Source organism: Nesoenas mayeri (genome assembly GCF_963082525.1).
Source record: "Nesoenas mayeri genome assembly, chromosome: 8".
Lineage (NCBI taxonomy): Eukaryota > Metazoa > Chordata > Aves > Columbiformes > Columbidae > Nesoenas > Nesoenas mayeri.
The window spans coordinates 34,322,482-34,346,014 of NC_137554.1; the positions used below are offsets into that span (position 1 = coordinate 34,322,482).

The window sequence follows — 23,533 nt, forward strand, 5'->3', positions numbered from 1 at the left end:
ATGCTGCTACTTCAACTGATTCTATTTATGTTACTAAATAGCTTTAATTAGTTAATAAGAAGTGGCTGCAAGTTGAAACCTGAGCTGATGTCAGACGGGAACGTCCAGCAGACCTGTTCAAACGCTGGACTTTTCACAGCCTCAGAGGAGCAGCACCATCCTGATTAACCGCACGGGGGCTGGTGAGTTGGCAGGGATGGGGGCAGCGGGGTGTTAATATTAATAGTTTCCTTTTGGCAACCCAGGCCAAACCCCCATTTCTCCAAAAACCTGCTCGATCCTAATTACACCTTAATAATAGAGTACAAATATTTGCTACATAAAAACGTTTCATTACAAATAATACTGTGTACTGTGCGTGTCCAGGTGAATTGCTATCAGGAGTGAGTTTTTTGGTGTGAATCAGTGCCGGTAGCTTTCCGGTACATGTTTCTGTATATTTTCTCGAGACTCTCTTCAAAGGTCGCTCGGTGAGGCTTCCCTTTGTATACAGCTGCACGACCAGACCGATATTCACCATTATCCAGGTGAACAGCAGCGTTCTCCTGCACTGGTGAACTGTCAACAGAAAGAAGATACGAAATAATTATCAAATCAAGATAAGGAAGAGGAATTGGAAGCACAAAACCATCAGAACTTGCAAATCATGGATAACTTTCAGAAATTGATAAAAAGCCTGCACTGCAGCTACTCCTAAGAAACAGGAGCCCAACGTTATCCATTCACACAAATTCTCCTCCAATGATCTGAGTGCACTTGACACCTCCCGAACAGAAAGAGAATTAATTTGCAAAGAGCAGTGGTTTCGCTGTGTTTTGATCAGCAGTGTGACGAGGCACTGAGCCTGTGCAAGAGCAGCACAGCAGGAGTTGTGTGTCCTTTGAAGGTCAAAACGTAACCACAAGCAGCTATTTCAATATGAAGACAATCTATCAGAGGTATATTAAATTACTGTGGTTGCAGCTGCAAAGTGCTCCATCGGAAGCATCTTGGATTAAGTATGCTACCCAATACATTATGATATAGTGGCAACCGAGTGTTCCTTCCCCACCCCATCTTCTGTGTCACTGTTTTAATACTAAACACAAATACCGTCTCATATTTCAGTTGCTTTGATAAATTACTTCCTAGGTCTATGAAGTGAAATTTATTCTCTGAAAATCATGACAAAACACTGACAAATCTGAAGGATGTGTATCTAGACTTCGTGACTATTCGCCTTCCCTTGGAACTTTCAAAACAAAGGCTTGTGTCATATAATGAAATGAGGTGTTTTCCTGTAATAAAGCATGAAACAAGCAGCTCAAAAATCCTAAGCAAAAAAATGACTACTGAGGTGACATCTTTTTCACATCTGCTCAGAGATTTAACCACTTAAGACACTTAAAAAATAGGATTGTGTTATCTTCAGCCTTTTGTGAATATTCTCAGTCTGAGGAATGAAACTGGAAATGTGATGTTTACAGGGACCATCTTCCCTTAGGACATGGATTACGTTTCTCATATGCATATAATTTATTAAGCTACTATGGCCAAACCAGTACTTAAAACTTTGTCCTCAAGTAAGTACCAGTAAACATCTATGACAAAATTGGAAGAATCCTTATGTCAAAGGACTAAAAAATATACTTCTACCGAGATGCACCAAAACACAAGGTTTTCATTTCAAGAAAGGAAAATGGTGAGGGAAGAAGAGAAAATGTAGGCTTCTTTTTCTAAATTCATGTCCCATGGAAAACAGAAGAAGGATCAGCTTTTGCCTTTATATTTCTTACATTCAAACATTACGGTGATGCCAACCTATACCACATAAAACAACAACAACAAGGTCTTTATGTGGCTCAAATATTAGAAAGGGAAGGAGGCCAACTTCATGTTTTTTCAAAACAACTTCCACATATCAAGTCAATCAACAGCATGCAGATAATTTAAAAGTGTTTATCATTCTGCAGCGGGTGAACTGTGCTTCACAGACACCAAGAAACCAACCAGCAAAATCAATAGGAAAGTTACACAGGCTTGTGTTAAATGGTGACAAGTCAACACCCGAGGGTCCCACCGACAACTGGGGTCTTACCGCCTCCTCTCTGCAGTGTGTGTTCCCTCACTGCTGATGCACAATTCTCAGGCCAACAGATAAGCCCAGCTCTAGGAGCAGCACTTGTCACGCTACAACAAACAGCTCTGACATCCTGCTCCTCGGAATCCACTTCTCGCACTCAGCCGTCGCTTCTACTAACAGCTTAATCTACATGGAGACACGCAAAGTCCAACCGCTTCAACTGCCGTAAAGACAGGCTCAAAAAGCTTCATTTCCCCCTCTTTTTGACAGAGGGGGTGTGTATGTATTTCCATCTCCAGCCCTTGTACATGAGATATTCAGCACAGGTGTGACAGACACAGCCAAGCCAGGGCAGGGTCTCGCTCCTGTCCCAGCTGGCAACCCGAGCTCAGCAACTGGGGAATTACACTCACAACTCATATTAACAGTAGGACTTCTGCACGCAACTCCCTGCTCTGAAATGCCCATCATATGCTTTTGTTTCCTCATACATCTCCTTTAAGAGTCCCAGACGTTCTTCTCTGAGTGAATCACATCCTAAATATTTCACAGAACACAGCCTTTTTCCTTACTCCCAGTGGTTTGCAATCAGCTGCTCTGCTGCCAACATTTGGTTGACAGCACCATGTCCTCCTGTGAACTCTGTCCCTGTGTCCTGTTTGCGAGCCCTGTGCTGAACACTGAGCGATCAGATTAGCAAAATAAAACCTTCTTTTCCTAAGTTAGCACCGCAGTTCTAGGATTTCTCTCTTCTTATAAAGAAAAACAGAAAAGCCATACAACCGAACAAATGTTTTACATTGCTTAGTGTTTTTCATCCAACAAGTATGCAAAACACTCTCCAGAATACTGTGTGTGTACAGAGAACATCAGTATTGATAACATCTACTACAGAAGTTGCCCAAATCAATTCAATTGGTGTCTTTAAAGTGAGATATTTGAATGAAAGTCTCATCATACATGCGAGGGCTGCACAGATTAATGAACTTACATTAGCCAGGTTTTTGCTGAATCACTAAACCATAGTATATAGAATTGCTGTGATTTTTAACATGCTTCTCTTTCCAAATACGTGTTTAGGGAAAGAAAAAAACCACCAAAAACCCAAACAAAACCAAACAAGAAACCACACACACAAACCCCAAAGCAAACACCCCCCAGCAAACAAGCAAAACTCCCCCCAACAATGACCAAAACACAACAAATCAGCCCCAAACCATATTACTAAATCAACTTCAATTTATTTTTGCACGTCCATCATTTTAAGAAAATAAACCCAACTGGTTATTTTTAAAGTGACACTTGCTCTCTGGCTGATAAAATCCCCAAACTACTGCCTAAGGATTGTTTTTACAACCAAGTCCAGTTCCAAAATCAGTGTTTCATGAAGGCTACACTGACACAACACCAAACAGAATGGAAGGCACAAATAACGACAGTTAACTATATTTCGCTTTTAGGTGAAAAAACTTGGTAGGCCTAACTCTTAGAGAAGCCTTTTCCCAATGAAATATAATACACAGCTCAAAATAGGACAAAGCTATTTTTTAGCTAAATGTAAAGGGCAACATCATGAGTATGGATGTTCTGTCTTGGCCAGAGGAAATCGCCATACCTGCTCTGCAGTTCCCCCATGGCTGAGGACGCTTGATGCGAAGATTCTTTTGTCTTAATCAAGTCTCCTTTTGATGAGTTACTCTCATCCTAAAAAAACCCAGAAATGAAATTCTCATTACCTTGGTTTCTGATTACAATGATCTCATTTCAAAAATTCTTTCCATTTAGTAGAAGACTATTAAAGTGCTTACATTTCTTGGGGCAGGAAGGGACAAAGTGTAATGAGCCAAATGCCATTTATGAACACTTTTAATTAAGTTTGGTACGACTCAGCTAATAATTTTCAGGTAATAAACTGGAAAGAATTTCTAGACAGTGTAGATCCAAAGAATTATGCAGACAGCACAAGCTTCAATAATCCCCAACAAACAAGTTGGTTAAACGCTATGAAACCTATTGCTCGGTGCTTTACTTTTGTTTCTTGTAGAAGAGAGGGGAAAGAATCTAACACTTATTATTTATTAGTTTTTATAATGAGCCACTATTATAAATTTAATGCATTTTACCATTCTACACACCTGAATACGTCGATTCCACGTACAGGCCTGAGAACACGCTCGCCCAACTTTACAAAGTCAGTATGATACACTTAATGACTCCTCAGTGGTATTCTCAGGAGGCGCTAGAAAGCACTCTGACCTTCCAAATGCCATCTAGACATTAATTAATCCATATTTGCCCTATTAGGTAATTAAGAAACAAAACGCCTCATGTGAAGGGAGCCACTTGCTCACCTGGAAATTCCACCACACACACCCATGTTCACTCTACTCTGAAGAACAAAGATGCCACTCAAGAGGTGCTATTAGGTGATGCTTTTAGCAGAAGCCAGTTGCTGTACGGATTAGTAAACAAAATCATCTTTCATGCTATAGAAGAAATAACTGGGAGAAAAAGACTGCAATAAAAATAATCACGCTTGCTGGTAACACAGAGCTGGGAGAAAAGACAATAAATATAGAGGTAGATGGCAATAAGATGCAGAGTAAGAACGGCAGATGTATGGCTGAGGAAAAACCCAATGCAATTTATTATGGTGAAAGACAAGGTAATAAATGTGTTTGTAAACAGGAAAACTCTTCCTCCGGCAGTCACAGACTACAAAGCACTGCAGAGGAAACGGAGTACAGTGCTGAATAAAACTCTGCAGCGTTTGCCAAAGGCAAATTCTGTTCTGGAAAGTCAAAAAAGAAAGGCAACGTTACAATGCTGTCAGAATGTCGCAGCGGAAAGCCGCAGCGGACACCCTGAGGAACCTGTGGTCACATTGCTTTACAGAGCGCTATGGAAACGAAACTTTGGAAAACACAACTGGATGCTCCTGGGCATGGTTATTGAGCATTAGGCTCTTTGGAATGAAACAGTGAGGGACTTTTGAACCTTTCGAAGTCTGGACGAGGATCCAAAGTCTACTCACCGCATTGCCAGCGCACTCACTTTGCTGTTCCCTCACTTTGATGACCATCTGATTGCCTCATCCATCCACCGCACCACAATGCAGATTAGGGGGAAACACAACCCGTCCCGATGTATTTTAAAGTATTCACTGTAAGGAGACCTGATTTGTATTTTGTTTTTAAGCGGGTCAGCTGCTGTTAGCAGCGCCTTCACAAGCTGGGCGGACACAGTTACCAAACACTATGAGATTCTCTGTAAAATCATCCTGTTCCTTTTGCTCAGAGGAAGAAAATGGAATGAAAAAACTGATTGTTCTGATCAGGTTGGTAATGACGGACTCAAAAATCTTCCCCAATACCCTGATATCTGGATTTTTTTAGAGCAGAAACAGTAAGTTTTCCAGCAGGAGAGGAAACAGAAAAGCACCATCTCTGATTATGAATCCCTGTGAGTATTCAGCAAGTGTTTGGTACAGGAGGTGACGAGGTGTGTTAACAGAAAGCACCATGCTTCAAGAATCTAACACCGCGCTTGCAAATTTGTATGTATTTCTGTAATATTGCAGTAACAAGTCAACACCAGCATATGTGTAGCTCATTTTAGAGTAGAATGTTTTAAGGGAAGTTGTTTTGTTTTGTTTTTTTCTAAAAATGTAAGTGAAGTAAGAGAGTAAATGCATGGAGAGACTGTTAACCAGCCGTCCAGCCCTCCTAACAACCTAGGATCTTTTATTGTAAAGTCATGGTCTGCTGGTCAAGGAAGGTAGTCAGGGACCACTAGCGACAGGCTAGGGCAGACTTTCATTACATGGAGGTGCTGCACTGTCAGCAAATTCAAGTTGTTATCTTAAGTTCATTGAAACATTTGACATGATTTGTGCCTATTTTGGAGTGGCTGAAACACAGAAAAATGCGATGGACATCTTATATTTAAGAGCTCGCAAGATCATGAAGTTCGGATACAAACGTAGGCAGGGGCAGCCTGAAGTAGATCCAACAGTCTTAGCGTGGAGCAGAAAAGGTTTGCAGGGTTTAAAACAAAAAGCACAAAAACTTAATCTTACCGACTCTCATCCTTACATCCATCTACCTGCCTTTCTTTGACCTCACCTTACACGTAAGATGCTGAGTTCTTTGCAGACGAACACCCTTGTAATTCGCTTTGTAAAATGCTTTGGCCAGGGAGATCCTGTGCCACAACTGCATTTCTCTAAATCACAATAGCAAAAACTTTTACCATCTAAAACCACACTTTAAAACTCCATGAGACTCAAGGACAACGTATTCTGAGCCGGGGCATCATCTCATTAGATAAAAGCTCTGTTCGTTGAAAGGCAGGTAATTAAGGGGAAAAAGCAGACATCTGAGGAACAATATTAGCTCTACAAACAGCTGGACACAAGCAGCTGCTGATGTGCAGCTGCACAACATGTTAAGCCTTGATGCTCTACAGATCCGGAACATATCTTTTGCTTAAATTGGAAGTAAAGAACCAGATATCAAAAAATCCTCTGTCTGTCCTCAATACCCCCTGAGAGGTCACCCACCCCAGCCGTGCGTAAAGGCCACACACAGAGCTACTGAAATCAGTGTGGAACAGTTCAGCTCATATACTGAGCCCATATTTCTGCAATGGAGGCTGCCGCAAAGGACAGCATTATAGTAAATCCAAGGCGGTAGGCACAGCTCTTTTCCTTAGCCATCTTGGAGAAAAGAAAGGATTTAGTTTGCAGCCAGACTTACAAATATCAGGCGCTGTCTAGCACTGTGTGTCCTTAAAATATTCTTCACTCGTTTATGGATCTCATCTCCATTTGCTGGTGAAGGCCAACCGGAGCTAAACCTGCAAAAACAAACAGAACAAAGATTTTCTTGCTGAAAAGCTCAAATGTGCTTTTGAGTCCGATTTTTTTTTTTGTTAATTATGAAGCAGACATCACTTTCTTCTATTGGGAACATACACAATGTTTAGATTTGCTTCCTTTTCTCCTCTAGGGTACAAGTAACCCAACATTTCAAAGCACAAGCAGTATGCATCCTCAATACCAACAGAAGATGCAAAGCACAGAAAAAACATTGATGATTTTGTAACCTGGGTAATATTTCTGTAACGTCTGCATTGTCCCTACGGAACAGGAAAGTTAGTATTCTATTCCCAGTGATCAGGTTTCATTTTCCCCCTTTTATAGCAAGTATTACACACATGAATTTCTTTTCACTGCAATAAACGAGCAGGAAGAAAAGCCCAATGCCTTCAGAGCAGAAAGCCCGTGGAGGTTAAAAACTGCAGATTCACAGCCTCTGTTTCACAAGGTGGAAATGCATTTTAAGTCACCTTTAAGTTTTTTACATTAAAATCCAGGTAGTTTGCTTGACATGAGTGACTTAAAACAGCAGCTGCTTTTGCTTTTTACCCTTTTATGGTCTTTTTTTCCACTTTACTGAAAAAAATCAACATCCCTCCTTCTCAGTAAGTCCAGAAGCTGGCAGAAGTTTGATACCTGTAGTTATTCTTAGACTGCTAAGGGAGGCAAATAAGATTTTAAGAAAACGATCATTTACATACCAACCTCCATGTATCTGTACATTCAAAAATGTGTTATTAAAAAGGAAAAAAAAAGGAAAGCTCAACATAAGGCAAGAATTATTGGGGAAAAGTTATGAAATGTTTACTCACACAATCTCATCACACGGGTAGAGACATCAAATCAAGATGGGGCAGCTTCATTTCAATGTTTCCCAACCTCTGAGAATCACAGAATCCCAGAACGTCAGGGGTTGAAGGGCCCTGGAAAGCTCATCCAGTGCAATCCCCCCATGGAGCAGGAACACCCAGATGAGGTTACACAGGAAGGTGTCCAGGCGGGTTGGAATGTCTGCACAGAAGGAGACTCCACAACCCCCTGGGCAGCCTGGGCCAGGCTCTGACACCCTCACCCCAAACAAGTTTCTTCTCAAATTTAAGTGGAACCTCCTGTGTTCCAGTTTGTACCCATTGCCCCTTGTCCTGTCGCTGGTTGTCACCAGAAGAGCCTGGCTCCATCCTCCTGACACTGCCCCTTTCCATATTGATCCCCATGAATGAGTCCCCCCTCAGTGTCCTCTTGTCCAGCTCCAGAGCCCCAGCTCCCTCAGCCTTTCCTCACACGGGAGATGCTCCACTCCCTGCAGCATCTTGGTGGCTGCGCTGGACTCTCTGCAGCAGTTCCCTGTCCTGCTGGAACTGAGGGGCCACAGCTGGACACAAGATTCCAGGTGTGGTCTCCCCAGGGCAGAGCAGAGGGGCAGGAGAACCTCTCTGACCTACTGACCACCCCCTTCTAACCCACCCCAGGTCCCATTGGCTTCCTGGCCACAAGGGCCCAGTGCTGGCTCATGGTCACCCTGCTGTCCCCAGGACCCCCAGGTCCCTTTCCCCTACACTGCTCTCCAACAGCTCGTTCCCCAACTTATATTGGAACCTGGGGTAAATAAAAATAAGAAACTTATGGTGTGGTATCACACTAATATGAATAGGGTGACCACTGCAACTGGAACTAATGGGACACCAGGCAGGAGCAGAATGGGGCTGCTCTGTTGATCGGGAGCACAAGAAACCACGACAGGTTTGGTGTAGTGGAGAAATATCGTGGCTCTGAATGCTGAGACTCCACAGTGGGTCTGGATGGGTTTGTGGGACTGGGACTGCAAGCCCTCCTGCCTCTTCCTTCCCATTTATCACATTCCCTGCACTATCCAGCCTGTCCCTCTGAGATCCCCATCTGACCGTGTCTGGCTTACATCCACCACACTTCCAGAATGCTCAGTACAGGTAAGAACTGCACAGCGCCTTCCAGAATGAACAACCCCAGTACACACAGAGAGCTCCAGTACAAAACAAGTAACCTGGCAACATCATTATAGAATTAGCACTTTGCAATCTTTGGGATCATTCCTGCTGTTACCAGAGACAAATAGAAATACCAGTAGAAAGTGACCAGTTCTTTGCTTTTGAGCAATTTTCTTCTATTTTCTTGTATCTAATCAACTTATTTGGACTGACTTATTATTATTTACCTTTCGGAAATCTCTCGCTTCTAAAGAGCCCAAATATTTTCAGCCTGTATATGAGTTTCCTTAAATCAAACTGTTTATGTCTGAATATGTCTATTTTTCTTCAAGAAAGGGCACTAAGAAATGACACAATATTGGAAGGATGAATCATATAATCTATAGGGGGATGTATTTCTCATCTTTCTAATGACATTTAATATTGTTTATCTTTGGATCTTTACAGGCAAGAATTTTTGTAAGCTGGCTACAACATTCATATTAGCATCCTGAAACATTTCCAATTAATTTCAAACCCAGCGCAGCATTTATGGCAAATCCATACTGTTCAATGCTTTTGCATACTAGGATCTAATGATCTGTCACACTAAGAGACCTCACATTACTTTTTCTACAGGAAAGCACAATGTTAGGGGAGGAAAGCGCTGCCTTTCAAGACACAGAAGCAGGGAGAACATCCATTTCGCTGACACGCTCAGAGCCAGTTTGATGTGCTGCATTACAATGCCCGGGCTCGAGCACCAGCAGCATTTGGAATCGTGCAAAGGAAAGGGGCTGGAGTGGGACTATCATCTTATGACTTCCCATTAGCATTTACAAACATTTACTAACACTCAAGAACCTCCAAAACGCAGGTTTCAAGATCCACATCCTAGATGCAGGAGGAGTGAGTCATTTCCCATTTGACAAATAAAAGCCAGAGCCACGAAGTCGTGGCATTTTCTCCTATTTCTACAGCAGCTGCTGTTCTTCCAACACGCAGGTTACTGGCACTGAAAAGAGAACTTGGAATAGATTGCCTTTGGGAAATTAAATTGATGAAATTCATATGTAAGATTTCAGATCATTGTTGTTAATCTTAAATTTACAAATAGCTTTGGAGATAAATCTATTTACTTTGGGAAAAAAAGCAAAGCCAGCTTGCTGCTGTATTCATTTAGAAAAGACGTGGCTGTGTCTGCAAGAAGGACTTTTAAACACTTAATTCAAAACCGATTACATTGCTTTCTTCGGGTGATTTTATTGCTCAATCCACTAGTGTGCGCTGTGGTATAAGAAATGTTACCTGCTCACATACACCCCAAACAGTTTACAATTACAAATAAAAACCTTAAGTGTGATTAAAACCAGGATCAGCTTCTTTTTCTTTAGCTTTTCTAGTATTGTTGTTGTCTAATTTTAGCAATAACTACAGTCTAATCCACATTTAAAGTCATAATGTCAATATTTACACCAACCAAAACTCCAACTACAATAAAATCATGCCTGAAATGTAACAACCAGAATCTGAAGCAAAACCTTTTTGTGACAGTCTGACTCTCCTATTGGAAACAATTTATAGCACAGACTTGATAGCACAGTTTGTTAGGGTGTAACTAAAGGGATTCCAGTTGCCCAAAATCACCAATAATATGTTTTTAAAATGACTAGCTACTTATTTATGTGATTTAGGTGTCACTATCATATTGCAATGTTGAAAGGAAAGTCATTTCATTTCAATGACTGTTTGTCCTGATAACCGAAATAAACTTCTACAGCTGTATTCTTTGTCATACTTTCAATTTTCCTTGGGACTTGCAAACATTCTGCAGTTACATCGGTTTAAATTGTTTATTGATTTCAATAGATTGTATAAACACTTTGGAAATATAGCTCAGTGACCTAGAAAAAGGCAGATCAATCCGAGAACTTCTCCAGATTCATTTCAAAGATGTTGTGTCGAGTGCAACCAAGGAAACAGAATCATTTTCCCTTGTAATGTGACTAAAGGCATTTATTTTCTTTTATGAGATAAGGATTTCTTTAAGGTCATACAGACAACATCTAACTCGATGGAAAAAAAAGCAGCCAAGCAGACAGTCTAGATCTTGTGCTAAAGACTGAAGTTATTTTCATGTATAATTTTCTCCATTAGGATGAAATACTCCATTAGAAATACAAACAGGATACATTCACCCATGTACTCTAGTCAAACGGCAGCTTGCGAACTTGAGAGCTGTAATAAATAGGAACTTTCAAATGTCACACAATCCAATCATCCACTTGCACACAGCAAGAACGTTAATATCACATTTCAGCAGGAGCTACAAATGCATTTCGTATCAGCAGAATTAATGCGAAGGCCCGCTGCAGAATATTTGCAATGCCTATGGTGACCCTTTCCCCCCCATCGCACCTCCTGGCCTTGCCAATAACGCGGTGCATGTGGCCCCCGTGAAGAATTCATCAGCTTCAAAGACATGAGCAAAACCTCACGCAAGGACAAACTATCAGAGGGCAGAAATCGATGCAGTACTGCGGGACCACATGCACAATTGGAGAGAGCACCACAGTCATTGGGGAGAAAGAGCTCTTCAAGCTAAATATAACCTGAAAAAACCACAAACTGCAAGAACTTAGACACGGAATGAGTGAGATTCAAGAACGCCAAATATATTTAATTCTGAACTAGAAAAAAGCCTCGCAGATTTTATGATATCCAAGTAGGCATTTATGCTGTGTTCACCGTAAGTGGAGAAGTTGCTTTGTTCTCATCCAAGAGGACATGAAGTGGCAATTCAGTACAATGAACTCAGTTCTCAGCGGCCTCCTCGCAGGCTCCTGTCGTTACCTTACAGAACCCACCTCACTGTTCCTCCTGTTCTTTAGGAAAGGTGCTTTGCTGCAGGTTTCAGGGTTGCAAGGAGGCTCATCTTACAAGTCCCCAAGAAAAACACCATCTTGTAGGAGTACCTGAGGATGCACATGCATTATGAAATCAAGGACTGGATTGCACCGTGCTTTCCTGCAGCAGCGGTGACAAAATAGGCTCATGCTCTTTCCCAAAGCATGGAGGACACTTATCTATCCACAAGAGGACACTTATTTTTGCACAATCAACCAGTCTGGGGGGGGCAAGTGAACTGTGCTGACTGAAGCCGACCACACACCATGGGCAGGAGCTGACGGGTGTGCAGGTACCGCTGCTTTGCACAGGAGATACAACCAAAATGAGCCGGACAGCCACATCACTGCCGAGTGTCAGCTTGCAACACCAGCAAAAGCTTTCCTTAGGTGACCTAAATAAAGAACAATATCAAAAATAAAGTATGAAAAATAAATATTCAAAACTTTGCTGCCTTGTCTGGCTCTTTACGGTTCTGCTGCTGGCCCAAAGCCAGTGGGAAAGGGGAGTGGATTGATCTGCGGTCTCCACAAGGCTCACAGAAAGGGACTGGAAATTGCTAGAAAAGGGCTCAGAGGACCTTATACAAGACCCCTATGAAAAGTATTGCGGTGGCTTAACAACTCTTGAGCCGTGCTCTGGAAGCGCTCCCCAAAAGGCAGACGGGCACCGCACACTACTTGGAAAAGCAAAAATAGAGAGAGAAGAAAGGGAACTAAAGGTTGGAGCGGAGAGTCAAGTTTCATATCGACTGCGAGTTGACCAGCATTTAAAAAAATAGCCTGGATATGCTAAGCTCTTTGTGTTTGTAATTCAAAAGAAAATTGAGGAAACAAACACCAAATACTGTGAGATAAGACTCTGTATTCTTTCAAATACGCTAAGACTGGGCTACTTGCAGTAGTAGTGATTTTCTCTGCATTTCTGTGATCTGAAGAGCAGTGTTTGTGTGCGTTTCCAGACGCTGACCCCTGCTCCGTGTTTGCCGTTCCACTCCAGCTCCCAGCATACAGCCAGCTGAAGCCATTGTTATCTCAGCAGCATCAAACAGAGATCCAATTTTTTAGACTATGCCCTTTACCTTCTCATGTTCATTTTTTGTGATGACAAAAGGAAATGCTTACATCTTTAACATAAAGAGACGTTACAACGCTAAAGAGCTGAGAACACTTATTCTAATAAGAAGAAAACACATAATTTTATGAGATCACCAATCTCTTCCGGAGAAGAGCTTGTGAAAAGAAAAAGCCAGAATGTTCAGCTCATTTCAAGATGAACTGGCAGATGAGTAAATTTCTGTGCATGTAACAGCAGCTGACACATACAAGACTTTCTTGCCATCAATATAAGGGACCCTGTCAGCTTTAAATGGAATCAGTTTGAAAATTTACCCTCCATGCCTTCTCCCCTAAAAGTAATCCAGTGAATAAAGGATAAAAAATAAGTCACCATTACAATATCTCTTTCCTAAACGTGGGTAACGAATGCACAACGTCGGAGTGGGGATGTAGACAAGATGACAAAGAAACCTCCTCCAAACCCCAGATATATCCTAATATCTGCATAACAGTTCTTAAGAGACACTATTACACAGAACAACAGACAAGTGTTCAAGCAGAGGAAGATGTTAAAACACCAACTTGATCTTTATAAGCATTAAAAATTCAATCCCCACCTGCCATCTGTCATTTTTCTTTTTAAAGAAGAAAACAGAGACAATTTTTCTATTTCAAAAGAAAGCATGAGGCCGTGTGCAGGCTGCACAACGCACTGAGCACTGACTGAGGTACCAACCGTACCGAGGATGGAACCGCCTGCAACTAGTGTGAATTGAGCACCCAAGTACAGCTCCATGTAGGGCCTCAGTAATTTAGGTCAAGACACCAGTTTGATCCTCAGCTTCTCCCAACTATTTAATGTATTTGCTCATTCATGCCCAGTTTTGTAGATAGTATTTCTGCTCCCAGAAAGCCAGCTAGTAACTCGCTAAACTGAATGCACAGTAGAAGCACCGCGCACCAAATACACCTTGTAGTCAGCAGGAGGTAAGGAACCATCTCCTTGGAGGAGACTGGAGGACTTCAGCGTGAAACAAATCTGTTGGGTTTTGACATTTCTTCCATCCAACCCTCATAAGACACAGCAGCTGTCTTCCCAACCAGAAATGTGAGAAGCTGGACCCATCAGGGTCAGAGAAGACTACGAAAACTGATTAAAATATAGCAATTAATATACTAGCATAGGAATTCATATGCACGCAATTGCTGTAGATGCCCACACTTCAACTCAACCAAAACCAAATGTTAGGATGTCATTAATGCAGAAAGACTGGCAAATAACACCCTGAGAAGATGAAAGCGAGCCCAAGCACGCTACGAGCAGCAGTCACACACCTGACCACGGCACAGCCACAAGGGCGTGCGTACAAACACGAGTCAGAGGCAGAAGGAAAAACAGCTTCCAAGTACCTCCCGTAAAGCCTACTTGACATGTATCTATATTTACATTCCTGAGATTGGGATTATTTAAGTATCTTCTGTCTTAGACAGGCATTGGCAGCCTAAATCTGAGGCTTCATTGTTTCAGAAAGGTTAGCGATAGAGACATTAAAGATCCTTTCCATTATGAGGACTATATTGGCTAAGCAGAGAGCTGACGGCAAACACAGCACCGCAGGAAAGGTTAAACGATAACGTAGTTGTTGGGGAAAGATTTTTCAGTCTCTGCAGCCTGCAAACCTCCAAATATGCGAGCTATACTCATGCAAGTAGTTATCATCTGCTCACGTTAACGATTCCCGAATTTCGCAAACAAAACGAAGTCATTACCTTTCCCTTAGAGAAGATCGATTTAGCACAGAACTGGGAGAATGCTTCCGAAATGCTGGAGGTGCTGAACGCCCCAACGAAGCAGCAGAATGGGACAGTCTGTTGGGTGGAGCTGAGATCACATCCTCATTGCAAACACCACAACTGTCAAAGTCTTTTGCGTGAGTAGATCTTGCCTGTAAAAAACAAGCCAACAGCAAACCTTGCTAAAATGTAGGATGAAAATCATGATGTACAGCTGTGAGGTTTTTATTTTTCAAAGCAAAAGCTCAAAGGTTGCACATACATGCAAGAGTATCTGCCTGCTGGGGAAAGAACGAGGACCCTCATCTCATAGAAGGAGCCTTGGTCTAAATCAAATGCAGTGACACAGGCCTCGGTATCGAACCCAACACATGGCACAGTCTAGTGTAACAAGCCTTTTGTCACCTTTTCTGATGCACAATTTATATGCTTATTCTTCTTTAGAATCCCATTGATTCAGGATGACGCCTGAGAGTCTGAACACCGCAAACTTCAGACCTCTCCTCGGTGTGGGGCATCTTGTTCTCAGACCTTTTTTTGTCATGATTTGCTGTTCCTCGAGGGAAAACAAAGGCCCATCTACTAATCTTCTATTCACTCTTGGCCATACTAGTTATTCCTCTCATAATTCCTTTTAACCTGAAACATACCACTAAAATGTCTAATTTTACCTGGAACAGGAACTGTGACAGGAGTTGTTTCCTAAAGCTGAAGAAAACAAACCAAGAAAAAAAACCTCACAACAAAAGCAGGCAAACAATAATCAGGTTATTCATTAGCTCTTTCCAGGCTGCAGGGGTTTTTTTGCCCTCAGCTTTGGGCAACAGCTGCTCTTAGACAAAGCTGTATTAGATTTCTGGCAAGAAAAAGATACGTTCTCTTCAGGCCTGATTTTGTGGGAATCACAAGTGATTAGAGGCATCAAGAACACGATGAATTAACCTGTGGCTCAGCTATGTGTGCTCTGCAGACAACAACTGCTCCGAAAACCTGCTTCCCCATTGGGAGGCAGAGGGATGAAGGGGACGACACAGCCTTAAAACAGCCACCATCCAAAAAGCAAAACAAAACCCAAACACACCACAAAACCAGCAACTCCATATGCAGCATTCTGATTAGAAATTCACTATTTTCTTTACAATTTCTCATTTAAAGCCATGGAACAATCCACGAGGGCGGCAACATATTAGACTTGCATGGTACACAAAACTGCGATCTCGGTAATAAAAGTTTAGAATCTGACAAAAGGACACTTAACACATACCAAGGTTTATTGTTTTAATTCCTCCTCTCTGTTATCATCAATTTTCCCAGCCATTAGGAAGTCTAGATGGGCATATGTAATTAAATACCTAAACCCCCAGTTTCTACAGTATTTAGGAACACAGGCAAAACCAACTAAATGAGGATGGAAAGAATTAAAAAGAAATATTAAAAAAGGGACTGTGACTTCGTCAGATCTGTTCAATACACAAAGCAGCTACAATCTGAAAAATCAAGGATGTGAAATACCACAAGAGTGGCTTGTGAGTTGTACCAGTGCTACCTGTGCATACAATTCTGGAATAAAACGTGCTCTCGGAATGAGCGGGAAAGCAAATCCAAACTGCCTTTAAAGGCTCTTCTACAGCCTTGTCACGAGCCTTAACGCCAAGGAGAAGCCAGGTCTGTACCTACAGGCGTGAATGTCTTATGGAGTGCTAAGTTTCACGTTTCTAGTCGTAAATGATCTGTGAGTAGGCTTAAGCCAGGCTAGATCTGATTTTAAAATGTCTCTTTTCTTGCCTTTTATACCAAAGTAGATGAAGTTTCAAAAATACCTATGGAGGACAATCCTTCTCAGTCAGAGCTTCCCAAAAAATGACTTGTAAGCAACAGCACATCAAAGTACTCACGTGGGCTTTCTTGGGCCTGTAGCTGCCGAGGAGAGACGGATCTGGAGGAAGAGAAAAGGTGCATCCCATAAGGATTCAAAGAAAACCCAAATGCTCAAAATGTTATGAAATCTTTTACAAAATAGCCTCCCAGACAGCACTGCAACTATTTGTTATTTGTTAAACGACACGGTGAAATTCTAAACAGTCTCCTCAGAATATTTCAGGAAATCACTGTCTTTGGCTGAAAATAATGACTTTGCATTTAATGGGATACAATGTAATGAATCGGTGTAAGCGTCATCTTCTGCATAGACAATTTGCTAAGCTATTAATTGCCTAAATCAATATAAAAATCAAGCTCTGCCATTCCCCAAAAAATTCTGACATACATTACACTACCTTGCTAATCTTTTCTGAACAAGCTTCCCAATGACCATCTCTCCCTCCTTCCAGCACCTTATTCCTTCCCTCACCACTAACCCACAAACACGAGTACGGAGCCCACGGAAACACGTAGGGAAGCTATTGGGTCCATCCTGATTTAGGATGTTTCACCCATGTCAATATCCATCTCATCCCTGAGGGACTGGCATTAAATTCTGTCTGGCTTCTTGATCAGTTCAACCAGTCTGAAACATCAACCCTACTGAACAAGCCTCGTGCTGTGACCCAAGCCCATACAGGTTCTTCTGTGCTGCGCAGCATCGTAAAGACCCTCCTCTAATTAGTACCTGCACATAAAGCAAACCAGGACTCATCTGTACTGTCAGTATTAAGAGTTCTACTCCTAGGAATCTGGGTTTTTTTCAGAAGTTACAGTTAAGCCTCAAGATACAGGCAAGTGACCAGTGAATCCTCTGGATAGTAATACCCAGGTAGATTTTGGTCTCTGAACCACTGGCAAGAAACCACCAACTAACTCATTTTGTAACTGCAATGGTATCGGATGACAACAGGTCTCTTACATTATCAGCTTACAGATTGATAAGTATGGCCCCAAGGGGAATGGCAAACCTTTAAAATTCTGCACGCGGTGCTGCTACAAAGAAAAGATGTAGAATAACAAGTTCATAACAATTTGCTATATAACAATTCATAATTAGCGAGGAGGTGCGATAAAAATGAGGCAGAACACGTATAACAAACAAATACTGATGAGACTCATTAAAATCCTCATATTGCCAGACACATACAATAAAATCAAGTTTTAGTGGAATTCCTTGAATTTCCGGTCCTACATCTTTTACTAAACCCTCACTTACTGATACCAATGAATGCTGAAGCAGATAACTGAGCACATCCTGGATGCTCATTAATAATGGTAAATCACTGATCCACTGCTCACAAATTCTGCTGGAATAAATAAACATGACTCATTTTTGAAGAAACATAGTCCTTGAACTTCAAAATGACTGATATTCCACGCCTGAGCAAGACACCCACAGACGGTGGCGCAGGTTTGCTCCACTGTCCCAACTCATCCAAACAGGTGGAGTGAAACAGAGCACCCACCTGGGCTCTGCTGGTTTCTACTCCTACTCTTAGAGCGTGTAGAACTATGTTCCAAGTTTCATGAGGTAAAATGCTATTCAAAACACCCTTTTGCAGCAGTACCTTATTCAGTATTCCTGCTGTTCCTAGGAAGAACAGCTTTTTTCTCCATTACACACTGACTTTTTGAAATAAAACAAACACCACACCAAAACACAACCCAAACCAAATCAACCTCACGAAACTACTGCAGAAAACAAGAGCATTAGTAAGATACATAATAGAAAACACTGACCATGGTCTAGCTTGGTCCAGGCTTCTACGGGGCTTTCTCGTGTGGGACACCAGGTAGAAAGTGTAATACCAGGACTCGGTTGGTCAATCTGAAGTAAAAATACTGTTAAAATGCTCAGTATCGGATGTATCCATTGCTATTTTTTCTGTTTCCATCCATAAGATCACATCTGGTCTGTTCTGAAATATTTTACTCTTATTTAAATACTAGTTTAAACTATTTTCACAACACTTTGTTCACGTGTATTAGCATCCCCATGCATAAACAAAAACAGTATTAGAAAGATCTAGAAAGCCTTGAATATCAGGGCTTCTTCTTCATCTACAATGTCTGTAGCCTTTTTAAACAATTCTCAGTATCTCATAGTTATTCCAAACAGTTCAGATCTCACCAGGAGAGATACGAATCTCTTCCTAATTAATAAAGTTACGTTTAACATGATCTAATTTTAATCTTCGTGTAACACAAAATCTCCAGGCCAAAAAAGTCCTCAGCAGTAAGAAGGCCCAAAAGGAGCATCCTCAATCCAGAAAGGCCGTGACGGTCAGGATACGGTACATTGGGAAACAAGCTTTTTCCTTTTATTGTACTAACTGAACCAAGCAATCACAATCAATAATCAGTGTTTCAAGATGCTATAATTAAACCGTGAACTTCACTTATAGATCAAGAAACCCCAGAAGAATAGATTAAAAGGAGCTAAAGGAAATATATCTGAGAGATAAACAGTAGGTTGATGAACGATTAATGGCTTATTAAGGCTAATTTGCATTTCTAAAAGGTATCGATACGTAGAATAAAACTTGGAAAAGAATTCTAAAATTTGACAAGATATTATTAATTCATTTGTACATAAACTAGAGAAAAATTAAATAAGGTGAGAAGCAAACTAATTAAACGCTAGATTATCTCAATGGCTGTGACGAGTGTCCAAAATTGTAGCCAAATCATAATGTCACAGAACAAAATCAGAAGAATCTCATCTCTGCGCCTACACGTTCAAAATGGTGTTTTATTATAAAACTAAAGGTTTGTTGCAATCATTAGAAACATAAAGATTAAAAAAAAAAAAAAAATATAATCCTCCAAGAGGCTGGGAAATTCAGTCCCTTTGTATTAAAGCACTTAACCACAGCTGCTTTAAATAAGGACCTAATTTCAGAACATCTTTTCAAGTACAGTTAGCAAAAAGTCCTTATGCAGGTGCTGAAGTCGGGCTGGTTGTGAACCCTGAGTCACAGTGTTAGAGATGTCGCTCTGAGCAAAGGACGCCTTTCCAAGATCACAGGATGCCAACATAAAACAAGTTGAAAGCGAGGAAGTGTAAGTGTTCCTAATGTGAGTAGACACTCTTTCTTTAAAGTCTTATTCAGGAATTTTTAATACCAATATCAATTTCTTTCAAGCTGAATTTATACACCTATTATCCTGTCTAGTGCACTGGAAGAAAAGAAATCGGGCCTCGGAGAATTTAACCAAGACACTCATGAAAGAATTTGATCTTTGTCTGTTACTAACATGGATAAAGGAAATTTTATTTTAGTTAATTTTGCATTTAAATCACTATGTGACAGACTATTAAGGAGAGAAAAATCATTCATCTAAACTAAGAGCTGAAGGAATTTTTGGAGCGGTATTTAGCGAAAGCACAATATTTGATCTGAGCTTAAGCTGGAAGCAGCTTGGAGAGAATACAAACCCGTCTAACTACAAACGGAGGTTTATCAGTTTCTCTTCTGAATTTGTAAGGCCCGAGGTTTAAATGGGCCAGTCGCTGCCTGGCTTCTTCTGACAGCTCACTCATTCGTCTTTTCGTGTATGGAGATGGAGACCGTGATTTCGAAGCTATAGTAGGCTGCTGGTAGTTCTTTGGTGCTAAGCCGGGCCTGCTTTTCTCAGCTGAAAGAGCATTTTCCTTTGGTAACTTTGCTCGCAGTTTTCCATTTGGGGTTGAGTGATGCGTCCAAACCAAATCACCCTAGAGCGAAAAAGAGGAATGATCCGCTTGGACAGCATGCAGAGCAAGGACCACTGAAAATAAGGCAAACACGGGACTAATCATCTTAACAGAAACGGATGCCATGTCAGCTGAAGTTCCCCTCACAAAACTATCATCAAACCGCAATTTTAAAAACAACAATGTATTTCCCATTTTCTCTGAAACCAGAAGGGGTTAAACCACACATCACTACAGGTGAGATGTTAAGTGTCTGATACTTACCAATTAACTTTCTCACACAGTTAATGTACAGAGACTGTAAAAAATTAAAGTGAAGTTCGTCACAAGTTCATTGAACACAAACTTTACCCGGATTGGACACACACAGATTTGAAGCATTTTTTCACGTTTAAACGTCTTTTAACATTTTAAAATTTGTATATTTTAAAATAAAACCTACAAATTAAAATGAAGCCTATCTAGTCATTTAAATTATATTCATTTACAGTTGCCTAAAGCCTCCCAAGAAGTCTAACTACATTCTCAGATATTCATATTCTCTTGGATCACAGTGATCCATGAGGCTGTGTGTTTGTTTTGCACCAACACAGTTGGATCTGGTACCACACAGACTACTCAAGCCGCTGGCTTTCTCGTGCCTGTACCAGCACCTATGGAGCTGGGAAACCAGAACATGGAACCAGCCCAAACAAAACCAGACCTAACTCCCTAAGATTAACTTCAGTTTCAGCAGAACTAGGCTGTGCTGAGTTTTTTAATTCCTTATCTAAGTGTCTCAACACATTTTAGATTCTAAATCTGGAAGAAACTTGTCTGAACTAATAGCAATGCCACTAACAGGGCAGAGCCATCTAACCCTCTTTGCATGCAAGCCTTCCTGACAACCGTTCCATTGTAATGATGCTGCACCATTTGTCAATTAAACAGCAAAAAAGGACGACATGAGTAACTTCATGTGACAGCTTGTGCTGGGAAACTCAACCAAAATTGCAGTCCGTGAGACCACAGGAGAGCGCCACCAAATGAGCAAACAGCCCGATCTGTTCTGCTGCTTCACCTTCAGCTTTGTTGGCTGCATTTCCAGATTAACACTGGTGACAGCCTTTTCAACAAAAATCTCCATTTCCATTGCTATTACTGATATTGTTATGGAAAGCAAATTTACTGGTTTGGCTGGCATAATGTATCTTCTGACTTCACCTGGCTTTCATTGTCCCACCTTAATTTTAAGTGTCAGTAAGGAAGGGTGAGAAGGCAACTTCCCACCTCCAAATACACCCGGGACTGACACTTCGGCTGATCCTACAACAGCGCAGCTGATAATTGTTTCAGATTCAAGCAACTCTCAGCATTTACTGTCGTGCACCAACCCCACTCTTTACTCATACTTGATTAAAAATGTAATCAAGTTGTCAAGCACCCATGACAACAGCTTTAGCCACAACAAAAGGACGAGGAAAGTTTGAAGTGAGCAGCACATGCACAAATTGGAAGCAAGGCTATCAATATTAAATCTAGAAATTAAATTGCAAACAATTAAATTATGCTAACCTGTACGTGACTCCTTCCTGAGCTTAATAGACTTTCTGTAATAAGGGAGCTTGTAGAAAATCTCAATTTTGGTGCAATTCCCTAGAAGAGAGACAATAATTGAACATCAAGCTCCAACTCAAGATAAAGGGTATCAAAGAAGTAAATGTCACCTAATGTAACAAACCATCCCTAATTTTCAGCCATTTCCTTTGTTAATTTCAGCCTTTAATAAAGATAATTAGAAAAGACAGAACAGCAATGGTAAATGTCAAGATGCTAACATTTGCATTTCTGACAATTCAATTACAGATGATTATATTGCTTTCGTACAACAATTAAGGCCTGACTTTGGTTTCAATACATTTCTTTGTCAAAAGTGTTTTGAAAGATTTGTCATGCCACGCTATATAGCATCAATACCAATCCCAGTCATTCCCTAGAAGTTTCATTGATGCAAACTCTGGAAACTTATTTACAAATAGTTTCAATTGTGTGATCTTTTTTTGTAAAAACACTTTGAAAATGAGTCAGTTTCACCGCAAAAGCTTTTCCTTTGTAACAGTAACAATCCCCTTAATTAGCAATACCCTTTACTCCATAACCAATAGAGCAAAGTCTGATTTCTGTGGATTGTCTCCCATGTTCTACAACCACGTTGCACTTTCAAACTCTTTGTACACACATGGCTGGCAAGTTCGACCAGTTTGACCAGTGTGGAGTCAGTGAGGTCCAGCTGGGCCTCCTGGGCAACCAGGAGGTCCTCCCATCTTTACATGGCCAACACTTCCCGTTCAACTCATCTTCTTTTACTGCGGCCATGTCTAGAAACAAAACACCTTTGTGAGCTCTGTTTCCCATCAAACTTAGCTAGAATCGGCCAACATCTACACAATTTACCGGGTGTAAATGGCAGAGATTATGACACACAGGCATCATTTCCAAAACCAGCAACATTTAAAAGGTATAAAAGACTAAAAGCCACATATTCTGTAAACAAATGGGAACCATCCATGTGCATCACAGAAGCAAAGAGTGACTCAAGTGTTCCTAGAACTTTCCACCCTCTCTTCTTTCGGCACAGGGTTTGCTGCTCAAAGGCACCTGTGTGCACATGAACACACAAAACCCCTGCGCAATGAAAAGGAGCTGGTCTGTTTGTGACTCTGCCCCATATTCTTAACAACTAGCAAGAATTTCATGAGTCAAGTCTCCTGCTGAACCAAACTATTCTCTACCACCTGCCCAAACACACGCTGATTTCCCATAAGGGAGTATGATCCGGCCGCAGGTAAGATTATGGAAATCAAATGACAAAAATGCCAAGAAAGCTCAGTCATAGCAATTAACAGACTCCAGGATTCAATCAAGTAAAGTTATGGCATTTAAGGAGATTTGAAAGCTGACCGTCTTTAATCAACTTATTTTTCTTACTAATGAATTGTCAAGTGCTATCAACAATTCAAAAAAGGACACAGCGGAATTAGTAAATCTTCTATAAAAAGCAACAACAGAGCACCTACTGCTCTTAGAGAGACTGAGAATGATTACACAATTGTTAAATGCTCATAGCTAAAATAAAAAAAACACACAAAACCATGGTTTCTTCAGAGAAATGGTTTGTGGGGTGGGAATGTGGATGGCACTCACATACATAGGCAAGGATATCACAGAACCCCAGAATGTGAGGGGTTGGAGGGCCCTGGAAAGCTCATCCAGTGCAATCCCCCCATGGAG

The 23,533-nt window shown here is 41.1% G+C and overlaps 1 protein-coding gene across 1 annotated transcript in view; it reads right to left on the reverse strand.

Annotated features, from left to right (window-relative positions):
- Window positions 1-377: 377 nt before the first annotated feature.
- SPATA6 (spermatogenesis associated 6) overlaps window positions 378-23,533 on the reverse strand; it is a gene marked incomplete at its 3' end in the record, with an annotated part of 36,073 nt that continues 12,917 nt past the window's right edge. Inside the window, exons 6-13 of the mRNA XM_080348808.1 lie at window positions 21,818-21,898; window positions 20,006-20,284; window positions 18,307-18,394; window positions 16,539-16,579; window positions 14,620-14,795; window positions 6,820-6,919; window positions 3,678-3,766; window positions 378-558 (exon numbers count right to left, since the gene is read on the reverse strand). Of these exons, the coding sequence (XP_080204934.1) occupies window positions 378-558; window positions 3,678-3,766; window positions 6,820-6,919; window positions 14,620-14,795; window positions 16,539-16,579; window positions 18,307-18,394; window positions 20,006-20,284; window positions 21,818-21,898 (1,035 nt within the window). The remainder of the gene's footprint in view (window positions 559-3,677; window positions 3,767-6,819; window positions 6,920-14,619; window positions 14,796-16,538; window positions 16,580-18,306; window positions 18,395-20,005; window positions 20,285-21,817; window positions 21,899-23,533) is intronic.